Source organism: Elaeis guineensis, chromosome 1, assembly GCF_000442705.2.
Source record: "Elaeis guineensis isolate ETL-2024a chromosome 1, EG11, whole genome shotgun sequence".
Taxonomy (NCBI): domain Eukaryota; kingdom Viridiplantae; phylum Streptophyta; class Magnoliopsida; order Arecales; family Arecaceae; genus Elaeis; species Elaeis guineensis.
In genome coordinates, this window is record NC_025993.2 from 171,800,837 (window position 1) to 171,819,463 (window position 18,627).

General features: G+C 39.3%; 2 protein-coding genes across 2 annotated transcripts; one reads left to right on the forward strand and one right to left on the reverse strand.

Moving 5' to 3' along the window:
• Nucleotides 1-722: 722 nt before the first annotated feature.
• LOC105039584 (probable alpha,alpha-trehalose-phosphate synthase [UDP-forming] 9) lies at nt 723-5,243 on the forward strand. The gene is made up of 3 exons (XM_010915776.4): nt 723-3,012; nt 3,751-4,024; nt 4,440-5,243. Exons 1-3 carry the CDS (start codon nt 1,028-1,030, stop codon nt 4,758-4,760), a joined length of 2,580 nt encoding a protein of 859 aa, XP_010914078.1. The 5' UTR covers nt 723-1,027; the 3' UTR covers nt 4,761-5,243.
• A 4,439-nt stretch (nt 5,244-9,682) lies between these two features.
• Nucleotides 9,683-14,869, reverse strand: LOC105039585 (protein transport protein Sec61 subunit gamma). Its single transcript, XM_019848043.3, has 3 exons — nt 14,668-14,869; nt 14,409-14,524; nt 9,683-10,002 (listed from the first exon to the last, which is right to left on the reverse strand). Exons 1-2 carry the CDS (start codon nt 14,759-14,761, stop codon nt 14,409-14,411), a joined length of 210 nt encoding a protein of 69 aa, XP_019703602.1. The 5' UTR covers nt 14,762-14,869; the 3' UTR covers nt 9,683-10,002.
• Between the last annotated feature and the right edge of the window lie 3,758 nt (nt 14,870-18,627).

Here is an 18,627-nt window from a genome sequence, read left to right on the forward strand (position 1 = left end):
TTCTACCACTCGCCCCAAGGACTTGCGTTTTTGATGGTTACGAAGAATATCCGTTAGTTTCATCAGAATAAAAAATACTCGGTTTTGCAAATTTTTCCAATGGAGTACCGATAATGGATTTTAAAAAATTACCAAAGATAACGGAAAAAATTCTCAAACAGTGCGTTTCCATGACTCCTTCCATATCCCGGCAACCATTTCCGGTCCACATTTCAGAAGGCGGTGACTACATCTCAGTTTAAATCCGGTGCGTACTTTCCCGCTTGTCCGTCGAACCTATCTTGTTGATCTGCATTCGAGTTTATATGCGGCCGTATGATCCGGTGCTCCAGTATCCCGGCGCCGGTCAAGCGTCGGGCAGGATGCAATTAAAGGATCCGAGCAACCGCTGATCAGATAAGATGACGCATAAATTTTTTATGCGCGAGTCGAATGGAAGATGGAGGAGACCAAATTAAATCAAAAACTGCACGTGATTTGAATGAAACATCCCATCACGGAGTCCGCGCGAACCAACTTCAAACCCGCCAACCGCAAATTTCCCCAATTCCTAAAATATCCCTTTCTCCAGATGGCAATTTCGTCATTTAGGAAATATAAATCTGAAAGCCCACTGCCTACCGCCGGTAGCCACCCCGGTTGCCAACCTCATAGGCTATATACGCCGACGTTATCCTCTTTCCTTCTTCATCCATTGCTGTTATTCTTATCCCCGCTCTCTTCCTCTCCGACGAGGAGCTCGATTACGTCTGGAATACGAAAAAGAAGGAAGAAAGCCGAGAATTCTCCTCCGGTTCTCCTCACCCTCCGGTTCTCCGATCCCCAGACAGAGACAAGTAAAAAGAGACCCAGACCAAGATAAAGAAGACCTCATTTTAAACCCTCACCCGATGAACCCCCCCTCCTTCTTCCTCGTCGTCTGCAACACCCACCAATAGCCAGACCCTCCCCCTGAGTCCTGACTCGAATTCCCAACCCCTAACAACAAGAACAAGAGAGAAGAAGGACGAGGTTAGGAGAGGAGGAGATGCCTTCTCGGTCCTCCGCGAACCTTCTGGACCTGGCCGCTGCCGACTCTGACTTCCCGTCGCCGCCCCGCCACCCAGCCCGCCTCCCACGCGTCATGGCGGACCCGGGCATCCTCGCCACCGCTGGTGCCGCCACCGACGATTCCCCGCCGGCGTCTCCGTCGCCGCGTCCGGGGCGACGGATCATCGTCGCCCACCACCTCCCCCTCCGCGCGACCCCCGACCCTGCCGCCCCTTGCGGCTGGTCCTTCTCCTACGACCCGGACGCCCTGGTCCTCCAGCTCCGCTCCGGCATCCCAGCCGGCGTCGATGTCCTCCACGTCGGCACCCTCCGTGGCCTTCCCGACGGCCTCGACCCCGCTCACCATGACGCCGTCGCCGCCCACCTCCGCCGCGAGTTCCGCTGCGTCCCCGTCCTCATCCCCCCGGACCTCCACGCCCGCTTCTACCACGGCTTCTGCAAGCACTACCTCTGGCCCCTCCTCCACTACCTCCTACCTCTCTCCCCCTCCTCCCTCGGCGGCCTCCGCTTCGATCTATCCCTCTGGCGCTCCTATCTCTCGGCGAACAAGCTCTTCGCCGACTGCCTAACGGAGGTCCTCAACCCCGACGACGACTTCGTCTGGATCCACGACTACCACCTCCTGGCCCTCCCCACCTTCCTCCGCAAGCGCTTCCCCAGGGCAAAGCTTGGATTTTTTCTCCATTCCTCCTTCCCTTCCTCCGAGATCTTCCGCACCATTCCCGTCCGCGACGACCTCCTCCGCGCCCTCCTCAACGCCGACCTAGTCGGCTTCCACACCTTCGACTACGCCCGCCACTTCCTCTCCGCCTGCTCCCGCTCGCTCGGCCTCGATTACCAGTCGAAACGCGGGTACATCGGCATCGAGTACTATGGCCGCACCGTCACCATCAAGATCCTCCCTGTCGGGATCGACATGGGCCAGCTCCGCTCCGTCATGGCGTCGCCGGAGGCGGCCGACAAGGTCCGGGAGCTCACGGAGACGTACAGAGGCAGGACCTTGCTGCTTGGCGTGGACGACGTTGACCTGTTCAAAGGGATCGGGTTGAAGTTTCTGGCGATGGAGCGGCTGCTGGAGGAGCACCAGGAGCTGCGTGGCCGGGTGGTGCTGGTCCAGATCTTCAACCCGGCGAGGAGCCAGGGGAGGGACGTGCAGGAGGTGCAGGACGAGACCCGGTCGATCACGAGAAGGATCAACGACAAGTTTGGCCGCCCTGGCTACGAGCCCATCGTCGTGATCGACCGCCCGGTGCCCACCTACGAGAAGCTTGCCTTCTATGCCGTGTCCGAGTGCTGCGTGGTGAATCCGGTGCGGGATGGGATGAACCTCGTCCCCTACGAGTACACCATTTGCCGGCAGGGGAGCCTGGCATTGGAGGGATCTCCCAGGAAGAGTATGCTCGTGGTGTCGGAGTTCATTGGCTGCTCCCCGTCTCTCAGTGGGGCAATTCGGGTCAACCCATGGAATGTGGATGCCGTGGCAGAGGCCGTGAATTTGGCTATCACGATGCCGGAGGCCGAGAAGCAGCTGCGGCATGAGAAGCACTATAAGTATGTCAGCTCTCATGATGTCGCCTACTGGGCGAGGTCATTCGATCAGGACTTGCAGCGGGCGTGCAAGGATCATTTCCTCAGGAGGTGTTGGGGGATTGGATTTGGGATGAGCTTCCGGGTCGTCGCCCTTGGTCCTAATTTCAGGAGGATTTCGGTGGAGCATATTGTCCCGGCATACAGGAGGACAAATAGCAGGCTGATATTACTTGATTATGATGGGACAATGATGCCACAGTCTTCGATCGACAAAACACCAAGCAGTGAAGTGACTTCGATCTTGAATAGTTTGTGCTCGGATCCAAAGAATGTAGTTTTTGTTGTCAGTGGTAGAGGGAAGGACGAGTTGAGCAAGTGGTTCGCTCCATGCGAGAAGCTAGGAATCTCTGCCGAGCATGGATATTTCACAAGGTAAGAAATTGTGTTCAATCTCTTTGTTTGCGGCATTTGCTTCAATACTTTGTCATATGAGCTTACTTACTGTAGAATACTTGTAACCAAATGAATATGAACTGCTTTAAGACGATTATTCAGACATACCATTTTAGAGCACCTTCACGATATGGGGTAAAATTTGTAAGTACATGCGCATATGTAATTATATGAAGAAAAGCGATGTGACGGTATTGAGCTTTCAGTTTAGGTTTTTTGTGAAGCACAGAGAAAAGATTGAGTGCATCTGAGTTAGGATCTTGCAAACAAAATGCATTTATAAGAAGACGAGAGAGGTAATGTGAATCCTACAGCTAGAGACAGAAGTAGCACAAGTGACATTGAGGGTCACAACAAATCTCATCTTTCTGATAATTGAACTATACAAAGAATGATTTGACATTTTTTTTGAAGTTTTACGAATGCCTAATTGGATCATGGGATGTAATCTTAGTTTGGCATTTTAGTAGTTGTTACACAGCAAATCCAAGCTCGTTGTGGAGCATGGATGAAGTGTATCATACTTTGTGGTTTGTAACTATTTCCAATTAGCAATGTAATCGTCTGCAATCTTATTATATTTGTTGCAATTCATAACCTGTTTGTGTAAATAAGTGATGGCATCTCTATTTGATGTCATTTGAATTGGAGAATTATAGAGTTTGTATGGCCGCCAACTAACAACTAGTTGTCTTGAATTGTTTTCCTTTGCTATAGGTGGAGTCGGGATGCTCCTTGGGAGTCATGCATGTTAACAGCCGACTTTGATTGGAAAAGGATTGCAGAACCTGTAATGAGGCTCTACATGGAGGCAACTGATGGATCTTCCATTGAACAGAAAGAAAGTGCACTAGTCTGGCATCATCAAGAGGCTGATCCTGATTTTGGGTCATGCCAGGCAAAAGAACTCCTTGATCATCTAGAGAATGTGCTTGCCAATGAACCTGTGGTTGTGAAAAGGGGCCAACATATTGTAGAAGTAAACCCTCAGGTAAGAAGAACTGGTGTGGCTTTTTATCCTTTCGCCACCTTTTCTGAATTGTTTAGTTTTAATTCAGACAAAAGAATGATCTTATCTTATATCCATGATCAAATGAGTGTAGCTTTCAAACTAAAGGTGCATTGATTAGGATTGACTTGTAGGGAATCTCTGCCTACCTCATATTTAGCTAACCCTTTCTCTTGACCATGAATAAGAGGTCGTCCCCACATGCTCTGATTTGGATTTCATAAACAAGTCTCAGAATCTGCATGGGCCATGCCTTCAAATTGTCCGACCTGCATTTCCATGGTGTTTTTCGTTTTAAAAGAAAACCTCTCTCTCTCTCTCTCTCTGTGTTTTTCCTTCAGCTATTAAATTAGATTGCAGCAAACTTGTCGGCTTATATACATGGGATCATGTGCAGGGTATAAGCAAAGGTATCGTTGTCGAAAATCTTATGGAGACCATGTTGAGCAGAGGAAAGCCACCAGACTTTGTATTATGCATCGGAGATGATCGGTCTGATGAAGACATGTTTGAGAGCATCATGAGTTCCATGAATAATCCATCACTGCCAACAATTGCTGAAGTCTTTGCATGCACCGTTGGTAAGAAACCAAGCAAGGCTAAATACTATCTTGATGACACAGTCGATGTCGTAAAAATGCTCCAAGGTCTAGCCAATGCATCATCACAGCTACCCAGACCGGTACAACGGCAAGTCTCATTTGAAGGATCTCTCTGAGTGAACCAAGGGTTTCTTCTTGGTCCAGTCCATTAAAACATCTGGTTTTGAGGTCGAATCAAGAAAGTTTCATGGTTGGTCATCACCTGGATCGTGTCTGTTGGAGCACAGGGACAATCATAATTCATGGAGCCGGAAACTATTGAAGTCATTTTATACGATATTGTTGATTTCGTAGCCCGGTGGAGGATTTGTTGGATGAGGAATGCTTTGGAACTACCTGAAGGGACAAAATAAGCTGATTTCTCTCAGATTATTTAGCAAAGCCATTATACTGGAGCCATTGTATATATCACAGAAAAAGTCTCTCTTTCTTCAGCTTTTCTTTGCAGATGCAGACTACAGATATATATGATCTCACTCATCTCATGTTTCTTTCATATCTTGTAAGGCACCGTTCTACATTTATTGCATGTCGATATATGGCCATTGTTTCCTTAATGATAAGTTTACTCTTCTAACTGCTTCTTAGGCAGTCATTAACATGATTTGCATGAAATTTTAATATCTTTGTGGTTACCTTAACATTGTCAAGAAATTTCTCCTATCAATCAATTTCTAGGCACTTTCCATTACTGTGGACCACTTCTTGATGCAAACAGCCTGACGTTAACGTTTATCCAAATGAAACCATAGAGAGGTGGGCCTTACCTTCGGTGTTATGTAGAAGCAATGTTCTGATGTGACAGCAACCTGGGGCAGCCAACTAGAGTTGGACAGGTATGAAGCATGACTGTGCAAGTTGAAGGATGAAATCTTATCGACTGATGTCGAGTTTGAAATGCATTTCTTTAAAAAATAACAAGGAAAATGAGAGACATAGCTGCTTTTTGAGGTACATGTACCAACCGATGCTGGACAGACAAAAGTCTAGACAGGCAGCTTTACTTAACCTTATGTTAATTTTGGGTTATAATGTCAGGTAATGATTATAGGAGATATGTAGCGGTTTTACAGTCTATAAAATAGGAACTATCTTATACTAGTACTTTAAAACATGTATTATCAAAAAAAAGATGGCACTTTTAATTATACAAATGAAAGAATCTCATGGAGCAAAGTTTAGGTTAATCAAAGAGGGAAGCAAAATCTCTCTCTCTCTCACAATCTAATTGCCTAAAACAATATATTTTTTGTGCATTCGATAAATAAAAGCATTCGGGTATAAATACATCCATCCGACCCAGCAAATAAAGCACTTAACACTTGAATAAGAAGATTTGTCATACAAAATAATTGTTACCTAAAATCATGGACGTGCGTCAATCGCCAACGGTTCCGTATAAGAGGATGAAATCTAGCATCAGCAAACGGTAGGTCTGAAAATTATCTAATAATTGTATTAAAATAATACCGTACGGCAGTCAGGCCTCATAGCAACATATCTTTGAACTGGATAAAATCTTGTACAGATGTCACGATTCCAGCATTACACCCAGTCAAATACGTAACACCCAACCCCGTCCACGCGGATGAGAGCAGGTGACTCCCGCCGGGAAACCCGGACGCGGACGTTTACGTGCCGTGTGTCCCAGCGCTGGGCACAGCTGCGTGGCTGCAATTTTTTTTTTTTTTAATTAAAATTGCTTCTTATCTTCTTCGTTCAAAGTCAAAATAGTTCCAACGCGGGCGGTCGTGTTGGCTTTGCTTTTAGACAGAAGGTGCTGGTCTCGTCCACTGGATTGGTCATGAGAGTAGTCAAATTCTACACGTTGGCGTCCGGTACAGCTGCTGCCTTTATGGGCTTGGAATGAGCCTCATATTAGCACTACTTAAGCATGCTTTATTTTCTTATTGGATGATTGGATAAACGTGAGGAACTAAGACTCTTTTATTCCTCCTCTTTTAGACCTTTCTGCGGCCTGGGACCGCTGTCTTGGTGAGAAGGGAGGATTAGACTGGAGCCTGAGGTTGGGGAAGGGAATCGTATTGGACCAGGCTGCTGGTTGCTAGTAAACAAAAATTGATTTGGGCGACAAAAGGAGTTTCCGATGAGGGGTGATGAGACAATCAGGAAATGATATGCATCTGACTGGAAGCGCATTCTATTATAGTGGGGAATAGCTGCAGAGTAAGTGGGTCTTTTTTTTTTATTTTTTTTGGTTGTTAGGTGAATTGGCCATCGATGACCAGTATACTGCCGACATGCGATGGTTTCTATCATCCCACAGAATCTTTCTGGGAATATCTGTAGGAAATTTAAGTTATAAAGGGTGAGAAGATCAGAGGAAATTAGAAGTAGGCCAACAAGTTTGCTTGTTTTGATAAAACTTTTCTTTTTTTTTTTTTTTTAGCATATTGGAGCCAAAATTTTGCCAATATTGTATATGACACTTTTTTTTCTATATCTATTTCTCCTACAAATTAAAGAATTAGAGATAAATCTCCAGCTTTACTTTCAACTTAAAAGCAGCTCCCCAAATGATTTTTATGTAAAAATACCTATCTATTCCAAATATAAGTTAAAAGTAACTATCTATTTTGACTAAAATTATCCTTATACCCTTAAAATACCGCAGTATTACATTATCATAATACAGTATTCCTTTACAACAAGGTAGTATTATATTATATTAGTGAGTATTCCTTTATAATAATGCAGTGTTGCTTTATTGTATTATATTAGTGTAGTATTCTTTTATAATAAGATAATATTATATTATATTAGTATAGTATTTCTTTATAATAATATAGTGTTGCTTTATTATATTATATTAGTGTAGTATTCTTTTACAATAAGATAGTATTACATTATCATAGTGTAGTATTTCTTTATTGTAGTATTACTTTACAACAATATAGTATTGCTTTATAATAATATAGTATTACTTTATAATAATATAGTGTTATTTTTATTATAGTGCAGTATTGTCTTATAATAGTATATTATTACTTTATAATAGTGCAGTCTTACTTTATAATTGTAAGAACAATTGGATCATTTCATCTAATTTGGATGATTGCTTTTAAATTATATTTCAATAGGAAGAATTTTTTATTTGAAACTTAAGTGGATAATTATTTTTAAATTTAAATTCAATTAGATATTTCTTATTAATTTTTTCTTTACAAATTGATTCAAATAAAATTATTTTTATTATCAAGATGGCCCTTCTATTTGCCCTCCATCACTTGCACCAACTAAGGATCCTGATTATGTTAACAAGCAATAGAAATATGATTACCTTAACCTTGGTACCTAGAACCAGGGGCCTGTCATGGACTTGCCTTATTTGCTCCCTTCGCCTCTTGTATGGTCCTCATGGCAATGGTTGTGGAGAAAAAAAGTGACAAAGCATTGGATGAGAGATTATTGCATGCCCAATCATGTTGATGCATGCCACTAGCCATGTTGATGCATGCCACCAATCATCAATATGCATTAGTATAGAGTTAATTTATTCTATGCTTGTCATAGTGATTGACCTACAGCAATACACCATGATGATTGGTGGCATAGACTAGCATGGTTATACACACAATGAATGGAATAATTTTTCATTGGACAAGGAGAGTAAAGGATCAAGATCTCAATGACGAGGTCTTTTTTCCTATTGACTGACAAAATACTACCAATCTTCCTCAATGACAAGAGCGAGCTGGTGGAGGTCATGTTGAAGCAGGATATAAGGAGTTGATGGTGGTCTCGAGCATCACACCAATATATAAAGATGGCAATGTTGTGGCTAATTTGGACCCAAAGGAGAGCCCAAGCTGGACTCGATTGTTGCCATGGTTGCTGCGATCATTATTGTTAGTACCATGACGGGGTCCACTGGAGATGGCCTTAATGGTAAGGGACATGTGGCAAAGATAGACATTGCTAGATTGGATAAAGTTTGGGCATAGCTATTGCTGAACTTGTTCATCGCATTACAAAAGCCACTACTCATCATAGTAGGGAGAGGAGTCCATTGCAACCCTTGTTGGGCCTTAGCATCAAACTCTGTTTAAACTTTAAGCATATTGGTGGAGCGTATCGATGGGGGTCAAGAATAAAAACAAGTGAGACGTGGCGTTTGGGGTGTTCTCATTTCTGAGACGTGGAATCGCACCACTCTTTTTGGATGGAGAAAGAAACCTTTTCTTGCTTGAAGAGCCAGGAAAAATGCAAATGATGATTGCCGGTCGACTCCTCAACGTTTGGTTTTGGATTCCACGCGGCAGGTCACATTCGATGCCGAATTCAAGCGATTAATATCTTGCCGGTTCACCCACCAAGCATAATGTCCTTTTGCATATGTCTTGATTCCAAAAAGCTCGCTGAGATGGCCAATGATTTTGTTACGTGACTTATCGGCATAAGACACCGATCCGATCATTTTAAATAAAATGATGCAAAATTTCTGCCATTCCATATTTTGGCAAAAGCCCCCAAAAGGGTAGAGAAACCGAAACCGGGTGCAATTACTCAACTCTGGCCAAGTTTGCTGCAACGTTAGAACATTGTAATCGTCTTTGACAAAATATCGGTATACAAACATAATTATTGCGTAATAAAAATCATTTTATTTCACATTTGATGAAAACATTATATATTTCAATATTGAAAAATCAAATCTCTCCTTCAGTTGAAAAATTAATATTTTATTTATCTCAATTGAGGCTAACCTCACTATTTTGCCGTTATTTTCCATTATAATGACCTTTCTGTGCTGGAAGCGGGGGGCGAACACGGTCGATCACCGTCACGGGTACCTCCTTCAGTCTGATATTTTAAGCCGGGGTCATCCTAATCTTCTTTTCAACAATTTCTTAAAATTCAGGCGCATCAGATTAAAGCTAAAGTGCATTATTATCTCAGGTTAGATGCACCCACCAAGCTTTAACACTTTTTTTCTTTCTGGACTGCCTCAAGGATGATCGACAAGACCCGATCTTGAAGAAAAAGCGCAAAAACAGTCGTTGATGCTGACAAAGTGTGTCATCAGTCGGGATGTCTGCTTTCAATAATCGGCGACGGGGAGATGCCTGCCTCTTTACCGAGGAATTGTTAACATTTTAACACTGCTTGAAGGCAGACTAAATTCAATTAAACAGAGTTCACCAAAAAATTGTCGTATGTGGTAAGCTCATATTTAAAAAAAAAAAAAAAAAAGTAATTCTTTAAGAAAGTGCCCCCAAAAAACCAATCTGCTTGGCCTAAGTGTGTAAAAATTGTTCTTCCTAGAGTCGAAAGAAACTGGAGCTTATATATTGATGTGTCGTTTCTCCATGATCTCTTCTTGGAACAACTCGAACCCTGCAAGCAAAAGCACACATGGCAGAGTTAGATGAACATGCATATCGTAAAGCTGTGCAACACACGGACGTGAATATGATGCAATGCAAAGATCTTAACCACATGATACTGACGGAATGTGGATGGAAAAACTACATAATTTATATCGCAGCGCTAAAATGATCAAACCATGAATTTTAAATGAATACTAGAATAAAGTAATCAATGTCATGTTAAAAAAAGCAATGCAGTGAGAAACCCCGAGTCACACAAAGATGTGAAAAATAAATGAGAATGCATATAGATGAAGAAAATTATGTCTCAGATGCAGAGATACTAAGTAGTTGGCAAGAAATATATTACGACTGAATTGTTAAGGATCAATGACAATCCCAAAAGTCAACCTGCATTTTCCATTATGGATGAGAGTGCCTGGGAGCCTGAAGGTCGACTGAGACCCCTAAAAAACTGCTGCAGCTAAAGCCATTAAAATGAGAATATTCCCCACCTCACTAATAATCCCAGAAGAACCAAAGTTTCCAATCAAATTAAAGATGTTCCAATTCCTTGAATCATGATCTGTCATTTCCATCTAAATAACATTCTTCCACTACCACATAAAAGTTCAACATCTTTGCCTCCTCTATAAACAAGTACGAAACAACATATTTCCTCAAACGACCGACCACTCGTTTTCCCAAGTCACCAAACATGACATCAAGTTCGAGAACCTTCAACTAATACTTGTTGCGTCCCACATAATTGAAGAAAGCATCCCTAAAATGTACGAAAACACTAACGCAAGTTTATCAACCCTAATGAGAAGAGTAGAAAACATGTTCTACTCATTACACAGTGAATAAAGCAAGTGGTGATCTCACCAACCATGCAGTATATAATGCAAATAATGGACTGGCAAACTTCTGAAGGTAATATTTTTAGCGAGTGTTAGTCATATGTCAGGATTGATGTTATCATGCCAACCATCAAAAGAAATCACTCATCATGAAGCATATGCATTGATGCTTGAAGCAGAGCTAGAGGACTCTTTGAAGTTTATCCCCCAACCTTTTAGACTTGGAAGAGAAAACGGTCCAGCAAATCCTGGACCATATCCTACCTAAATCAACAAATATAAATTTCCTTTAATTACCATGGACCAATCAAGTGAATAACTTTTTCCTACTTGACTCTTCCATGGCAGGTCCTCAGATGAAACATTGGTGAGTTTCTCATGAGAGTTCATAGGGACTACATAAACTACATAACCATGGAATCCTCCAAAGTTTGCACAAGCCTCTTTTAAAAGGTAGCATGCATTCAAAATCTCAATTTTCCCCTTTCAAAAATGAAGCCTGCCCTCCTATGTCCTCCCATGTGCACGCTTCAGTCTGATCAGCATCACCATAAAGCAGATTGAAGATATTTCTTGCTAACAAGATTTGCCTAACTATATGGCAAATGTAGCACTCCGGGCCCAAAATTGTCATATTCATCAGAAACAAGAGCCAAAATTTAAATTTAGTGACCTTTCCAGATGAGCACAAAGAAAATCTCTGCATCAACTAATACCTTCTTTTGGTCATCATGCACAGAGCGAGTTATCTTATAACCTCTCTACATCTGCAAAATTACCTAGGAGCATTTGGAGAAAAAGAAGAGAGTAAAATAATAAGGACTAGAAGATTACAAGCTCACTTCCTCCTCTTAATGAGAAAAGCAACTTCCTTTCCCAAGAGGCAAGCACGATGATGAAAACATGGAAACCGAGAATTGAGAGAGTTTAAGAAAAATTGCTGTGGAACAGAGGGACTTATTACAGCATGTGAAACAGAAGGGCTTAGCATGAACAGTTGACGCCCTTGAGAAGATGTTCTGATGAAAAATGAACAGAATTTAGTAAAGGAAAAAAGAAATAAGGGAATGGAGTTTTGTTTACTCGGAAAAACATGATAGACAAATACAAAGAGATCAAGGGATAGAGATAAATGTCAATTTGTGAGGAAAGGAACTGGTAGCAAACTTGAAACAAGCATAGAATATGCAGGAACCAGAGGAAAGGGGAGGCATTAATAAGGCTTATCATGAGAAAGATTGTTCACCAGAAAACTCAAAATAATGATTGTTCAAAAGAAACTTCAAAACAAAAGCATTCTATACTTCCAACATAAAACCTATGCATAAACAAGAAAATCATTAGCATCTGAATATTATACACAAAAATTCAATTACAGACTTGTTCAAGCTTTACGGCAAGCACATCATCAATATGGGACATTGTACATGGCAATATCAATGATGCCTCACATGGACAAGACGCCTGAAAGCCCTCCTATATTTAACTTAGCAGCTAGAATCTTCCAGTTAAGATGTTGTACTTCCTCCAAAATCTTGCCCTCATTCCCATAGGATCTGCTCAACACTAATATTTTTGTTGCCGGTATTTTTGATAAAGTTAATTCCAGCATAGTACCAATCCCATCGTCTACCAATAATAAGAATCTTTATATCACGAATTTCTTAGAAAAAACATCAAACTGAATATTTATGTATCATTTTGTAAGATTTTGCATTTTTTTTACATGAATACTTCTAAGCATTTCCACATCCTCCACATCCTGAGTATTTTGAGAGCTCCACATTGATTCCACAAATGAATGTGTTCCGACACCTAATCAAGGCTCAAACAACCAGAAATTCCATATTAGTCCATGTTGTAGTCATTCTGCTGGAGCACAAGGATGAGTTACACTAATCAATAATTCAAGCTATTGCTAGAAAGTTTCTCATTGCTACAGACATATTTGGGTATGGTCACAACTGAAATTGCTGAATCGCCCACTTGAAAAATACGCACTTAATGCAAGAACTTTTTTTTTTTTTTGTTGACCAAAAAGTAGCCTCGGTCTCCATCTATAGTTGTAGCTCTAGTGTCTGTCCAAGTAATGCAAAATCCTTCCTCCAGAAGTAGCCTCCCTTAACATTTTACGACATTCAAAAGGCGGAGGGGGGATTAAATAAATACAGGAAGTCAACTGATTTACCTTCTACCCAAGAAACAATACAAAACTACCATGAAGTCTTAACTTCTTGCTGTAACACTTACCATGCTTGTGAGAGAGAGAGAGAGAGAGATTCAACCAGCCTAAAAATGCATGGCCTTATTTCTTTCCAAGAAGTGGAAGCTTGTGTATTGGCATAATTTTTAAGCAAACTGTATTGACAATTTCCCAATCCCAATCATTATTCGATCCCTTTATTTTCACCATGCCATGATAATTTTTTTCCCAGAGACTAATACTATATAGCACCTGTGAGATCGTCCGCCTGTTGCTCGTCTGACACGAAACAAGGGGATGGCAGCCTTTTTCTAGGGTAATAGTTCCCACTATAGAATGGGAATGGGTAATCTTGCAACTGCTCAATTGCCTTTTCCTTTCAAAAACAACAAAGTTTACCGAACAGCAAAATTCATCTGTACTCTGGATTCAGCCAAGCTGATCTCCAAAGGGCAGGCGACTCCTTCATTTGATAAATTACGTAATTTATGTAAGAAAATTAACTTTCTACAATGTCCATAACTGATAGCTCCTTGTCCACATGGAAAAGGATGTAATATGTGATGTGTTTGATCTGCCATTTTCAATGTAAATCAACCCTTCTGTGTAACTAAGTTTGCACAAGGTGCCAAGACCAGATATCAACTTAGTCAATGACTCCTTTCTCTTATTTGTATCACAAGTTGAACATGTAAAACACATATAAACGTACCAACAAGCAATAATCATGTTTCATGTCAATGGTGTAGAAATCCTATAAGCTCTGAAAAGACATCAAATATTTGACCAGCTGCAAAAATTGTTTATTAAATCTACAGGAACCAAAGCAATAGCAATTATTTACTTATCTAAAGGGCACAAGTTTTGGACAAAATTTCATGTCAATGGTGTAGAAATCCTATAAGCTCTGAAAAGACATCAAATATTTGACCAGCAGCAAAAATTGTTAACTAAATCTAAGGATGAATAAGCAATAGCAATTATTTTTCATACCTAAACGGCATAAGTTTAGCATGAAATCTCATGTCAATGGTGTAAAAATCCTATAAGCTCTAAAAAGACATCAAATATTGACGAGCTGCAAAATTTGTTAACTAAATCTACAGGAACCAAAGCAATAGCAATTATTTTTCAACAGGGTATAAGATGATACCAAGCAAAAAGAAAGAAAATCTTGACTTTTTCAGCGAAACATTACCGCGATTTAACAGCCAGCATACTGACTATAGAAGACGGACGAAAAAATTATGATCGTAATAACCGATATTTCAACAAAACCAAATTTTTCTATGAAGACTTACCATAGTTGGAAATTGTTTACGGTATAACTAAATCTTAGGGGTCTTGCTCGCGTACGGAGCGCATTACCTAACCGGATCCGACGATGATGTTGTTGATCGGGATAAAGATCAGCTTCACGAAGAACCCCACGAATCCCATCACCACGAATCCGATCGCCGTGCGTACCGCCACCTTCGTGAATTCTACAGGCCCGATCCATTAGAAATCCAGCAAGATCCAAAGGAAAAAATCAAAAATCCGACAGAAGACAGATTCTAGGCGATATAACGCATCAAATCGCGCAGATCGTTCAAATTGTAACAGGAGATCCGGAATCGAGACCTACCCTTGCGATCGGGCTTGTGGCATCTTTTGACGAGACGGACGCTGTCCTTGGCGAACTCTCTCAAGGGATCGACGACGGAATCTAGGGCATCCATCAATCAAGAAAAACTAGAAAGCGATCCGAATTCGAAAACGTAGGATCGAAATCTAGGGGGGGAAAAAACGAACATGACCTCCACCCTTCTTAAGGATGCCGGCCTACCTGACACGCGCTTGTATTTGACGCGGTGCGTATGTCTCGAATATCCGACGGGCGCTATATTTGATCAGGACTGGCTCGGAATGTGACGATGTGGTCGTAAGGATCAACGCATGGATGCTCATATGCGGTCCCTATTTATGAGGAAGAAAGCGGCCCCATTTGCTTTGCGGAGCAACTTGGCGACCAGCTCTCTCTTTTTTTTTCTCTTCCGGTACAAGAGAAAGGGCAAAGCCATGCTGAAACCTGTAATGGGTTACACCGCACATTTCAGCAAGCAAAATGTAAGCAAACTCGATGAAACCATGGCTAGCCATATTTGCCGTGCATGAAACCTGCAGACGGCACACCTTGTACCAGGTTGTTACTCATTATTTTTCCTTTCCTTGGTAAATAGAGTAGCCATAAGATATATTATCTTTGATCATTTATTTTCAACTATTGGGATCCAAATAATTAAAGGATATATTTGCTTGACGACCGAAACCAAAATCAAACTGGATTGTAATAAAAATTGAAATGATTATATTTTTCACGTTGGATTCATAATTGAAATTAAAATTAAAATAAAATTTTAAATATTTTTAAATAAATTTTTAATTAATCAATAAAATAAAAAAATTATTTTTGAAAAATTATTTTTTAAAATTTTAATAAAAAATTTTGAATGAAAATCACTTATTTCTATGATCATTTTACAGCTCAACTCTCTCCCCAAGATGAAATTTGAACTCACGAATTTTCTCCTGCAAATTATCACCTAAATTGTCCTGCTCTTACATGACGCTTTATTTGGTGGCATCGGCTACACATTTAAGCTGCTATCTCTCACCTGAATTACATCTGACCCATGTCAGCCATCGGATTGGCTCTAATTGCATGACATCTATACACAATCTTATTGCAGGCTCTAGCCTCACCGATGCATGAAAAATTGAGCAGAATACAAACCTCCTCAAATTTATAATTTTTTTCTCCTCCAAATCAAATGGATTTGGAAAGAAAGATATTGCGGCCAATTTTTTATCGTCTATTGTCGGTAAAGAACACCTGCAAGATAAAGTCCTCACAGATCAGAGTTGTGTCCGATGAAGACCCTCTGATGCTTAAGTCAGAGAGGGAGTGGATGAACAGCTAATAAGAATATTGAAAGTGGTAGAATTTTGATCCAGAATTATCTTACTTGTACTGCTCACTTACCTCCTCTTTTATAGATAATTCTAATATAACCGTCGAGCACATGGTCCCACTTTTATGCCTCTAAATTATCGGACTATAATTGTAGAGTTAGTGGATCGTTTACTCCCACTAAGGACTATGACATGTAGTTGATAACCGTTCATAATGGTTAAGGTACTATGAAAAGATAGACCAACTATACGTCGGTAATAATGATAAGTTGGTAGTCTCGGAGATCCGAATGAGCATCGGTCGGTAACTCGGATATGCCGATGGTCTTCGATCGGAGGTTGATCAAGTCGTTTATTGTTGATCGATAATAGCCGACTGTCGGTCGGTCAATCGATTATGAGTCGGAGTAGTATGTTCATTCGACCGATGTAGAGTCAAAATCGGAGGTCGATTGATTTGCCCCAACAAAAAGAATTGAGAGTTTAATAAAATTTTTATAATTTCTATCTTATCTCTCTAATATTGAAGAATAAAATTAATATTATATTTTAATCTTAGGATTTATTTCAAATCTCCCATCCAATCGAGACTCTTGCAGATGGAAAAAAAAAAAAAGGAAAGCCGCTTAAAACCTCCCACCTGATTGAGACTTCTATGGAGGAGAAAAAATCAACAAAAACAAAAAAAAAGATGGAAAAATTAAAAGGTAAGATCTTTCCCACTTAGATTGTTTTTTTTTTAATTTTTACTTTTCTTTTTTGGGGATCTGTGGGGAAGGAGAGCACTTGAGGGAGATAGAGGGATTTTTTGATTTTGGAGGATGAAAAATAGAGAAAAAATTAGTAGAAAATACAGAAAAATCAAAGAAAATAAAAGAAAGAAAGAAAAAATCAAAGAAAACAAAAAAAAGATAGAAAAAATTAAAAGTTGAGATCTTTTCCTACTTAGATTGTTTTTTTCTTTTCACTTCTCTTTTTTTAAAGATTTGTGGGGAAGGAGAGCACTTGAGGGAGACGGAGGGGTTTCTTAGATTTTTTTTTTTGGATTTTTTTTTTTAAAGTTGTGGCGGTGTGAGTTGTCCTTGGAGGTTTTGAGAGCTTAATTTTGGTAGAAACTATTTTGAGGATTTTGGGAATATGAATATGATACCAAATCCATGATTTACTTGCTATCCATAAGCTTTTTTTTCTCTTCATTTTATTATCATTTCAATAATTATTATTATCTATTTATCATATAACATAATATATTTATTTTATTTAAATTAAAATTAAAATATGTGATAGATAGATAGATAGATAAGAAAATGAAGAAATTGATAAGTTTCTTTTACGGGAGAGAAGTTATCGACTAGTTGCAGCTGAAGTTATTTGTCGTACTATAAATTTTATGATGTCATGATTAGTCATCATTTTCATAGAGTACTAAGAGCAATAATATCTTTAGAAGATTGATTTTTAGTTCAATCCATAGAAAAATAAGTTTCCTCAGAAATACTTAACACTAGTAGGTTTCATCCATATTTTAAGTTTTCAGATTTTATTTAATTTATTTTTAATTTTGTAAACATGTATTTAAATGAATATTTATATAAAATTTATATATTAGAATTTTGTGGGAGCTATTAATGGAACACATCTTCGTATAAAAGTATCTTGATCTGATGGCCCAGGATATTATAGTAAGAAGAATTATGCAACAAATGTGTTGGCTGTATGCTTATTTAATTTAAAATTTTCATATCTTATCTGGCTAACGACATCTGACTTAACAATAATTAAAAATGCACTAAGGAGAAAATATAAGCTGAGATTCCTAAAGGTAATCATTAGTAATTAATAAATTTTATATTCTTTTGTAATACAATACAATTATTACTTACTTTTTAATTTTTATTAGGTAAATATTATCTTCTTAATGTGGGATATATGCTAAGAAGTAGACTTATCATATCTTATAGAGGAGTATGCTATCACTTGAAAGAATATTCTACTCGAGTATCAGAAAATCTTTAAGAGTTATTTAAGCAACAAATGTGTTGGCTGTATGCTTATTTAATTTAAAATTTTCATATCTTATCTGGCTAACGACATCTGACTTAACAATAATTAAAAATGCACTAAGGAGAAAATATAAGCTGAGATTCCTAAAGGTAATCATTAGTAATTAATAAATTTTATATTCTTTTGTAATACAATACAATTATTACTTACTTTTTAATTTTTATTAGGTAAATATTATCTTCTTAATGTGGGATATATGCTAAGAAGTAGACTTATCATATCTTATAGAGGAGTATGCTATCACTTGAAAGAATATTCTACTCGAGTATCAGAAAATCTTTAAGAGTTATTTAACTTTCGACATGCATCATTACATAATACAATAAAAAGAGCATTTGATGTATTAAAAAAATATTTTTTTATTATTGAAAGTAGAACAGAGTCTAATTACTAGTTCAGCACATAATTAGAGATTATTTTTGTAAGTTGCATTTTGCATAATTATTTAATAAAGGTAGAACATGATGAAAAATTTATTAATCAAGTAGATCGAGAGATTTTAAACCAATCTTCACCTCAAGAAGAGGTTCCTACTCTAATAGATGATGATAAAAATACTATGTGAGAA

Bases quoted from the DNA above. Each gene is read 5' to 3' on its own strand.
- LOC105039585 (XM_019848043.3), bottom strand. From the start codon at position 14,761: ATGGATGCCCTAGATTCCGTCGTCGATCCCTTGAGAGAGTTCGCCAAG. The intron at 14,525-14,667 runs GTAGGTCTCGAT...TCGGGCCTGTAG, and splicing joins CCACAAGCCCGATCGCAAGG to AATTCACGAAGGTGGCGGTA.
- LOC105039584 (XM_010915776.4), top strand. From the start codon at position 1,028: ATGCCTTCTCGGTCCTCCGCGAACCTTCTGGACCTGGCCGCTGCCGAC. The intron at 3,013-3,750 runs GTAAGAAATTGT...CCTTTGCTATAG, and splicing joins GAGCATGGATATTTCACAAG to GTGGAGTCGGGATGCTCCTT. The intron at 4,025-4,439 runs GTAAGAAGAACT...GATCATGTGCAG, and splicing joins TTGTAGAAGTAAACCCTCAG to GGTATAAGCAAAGGTATCGT.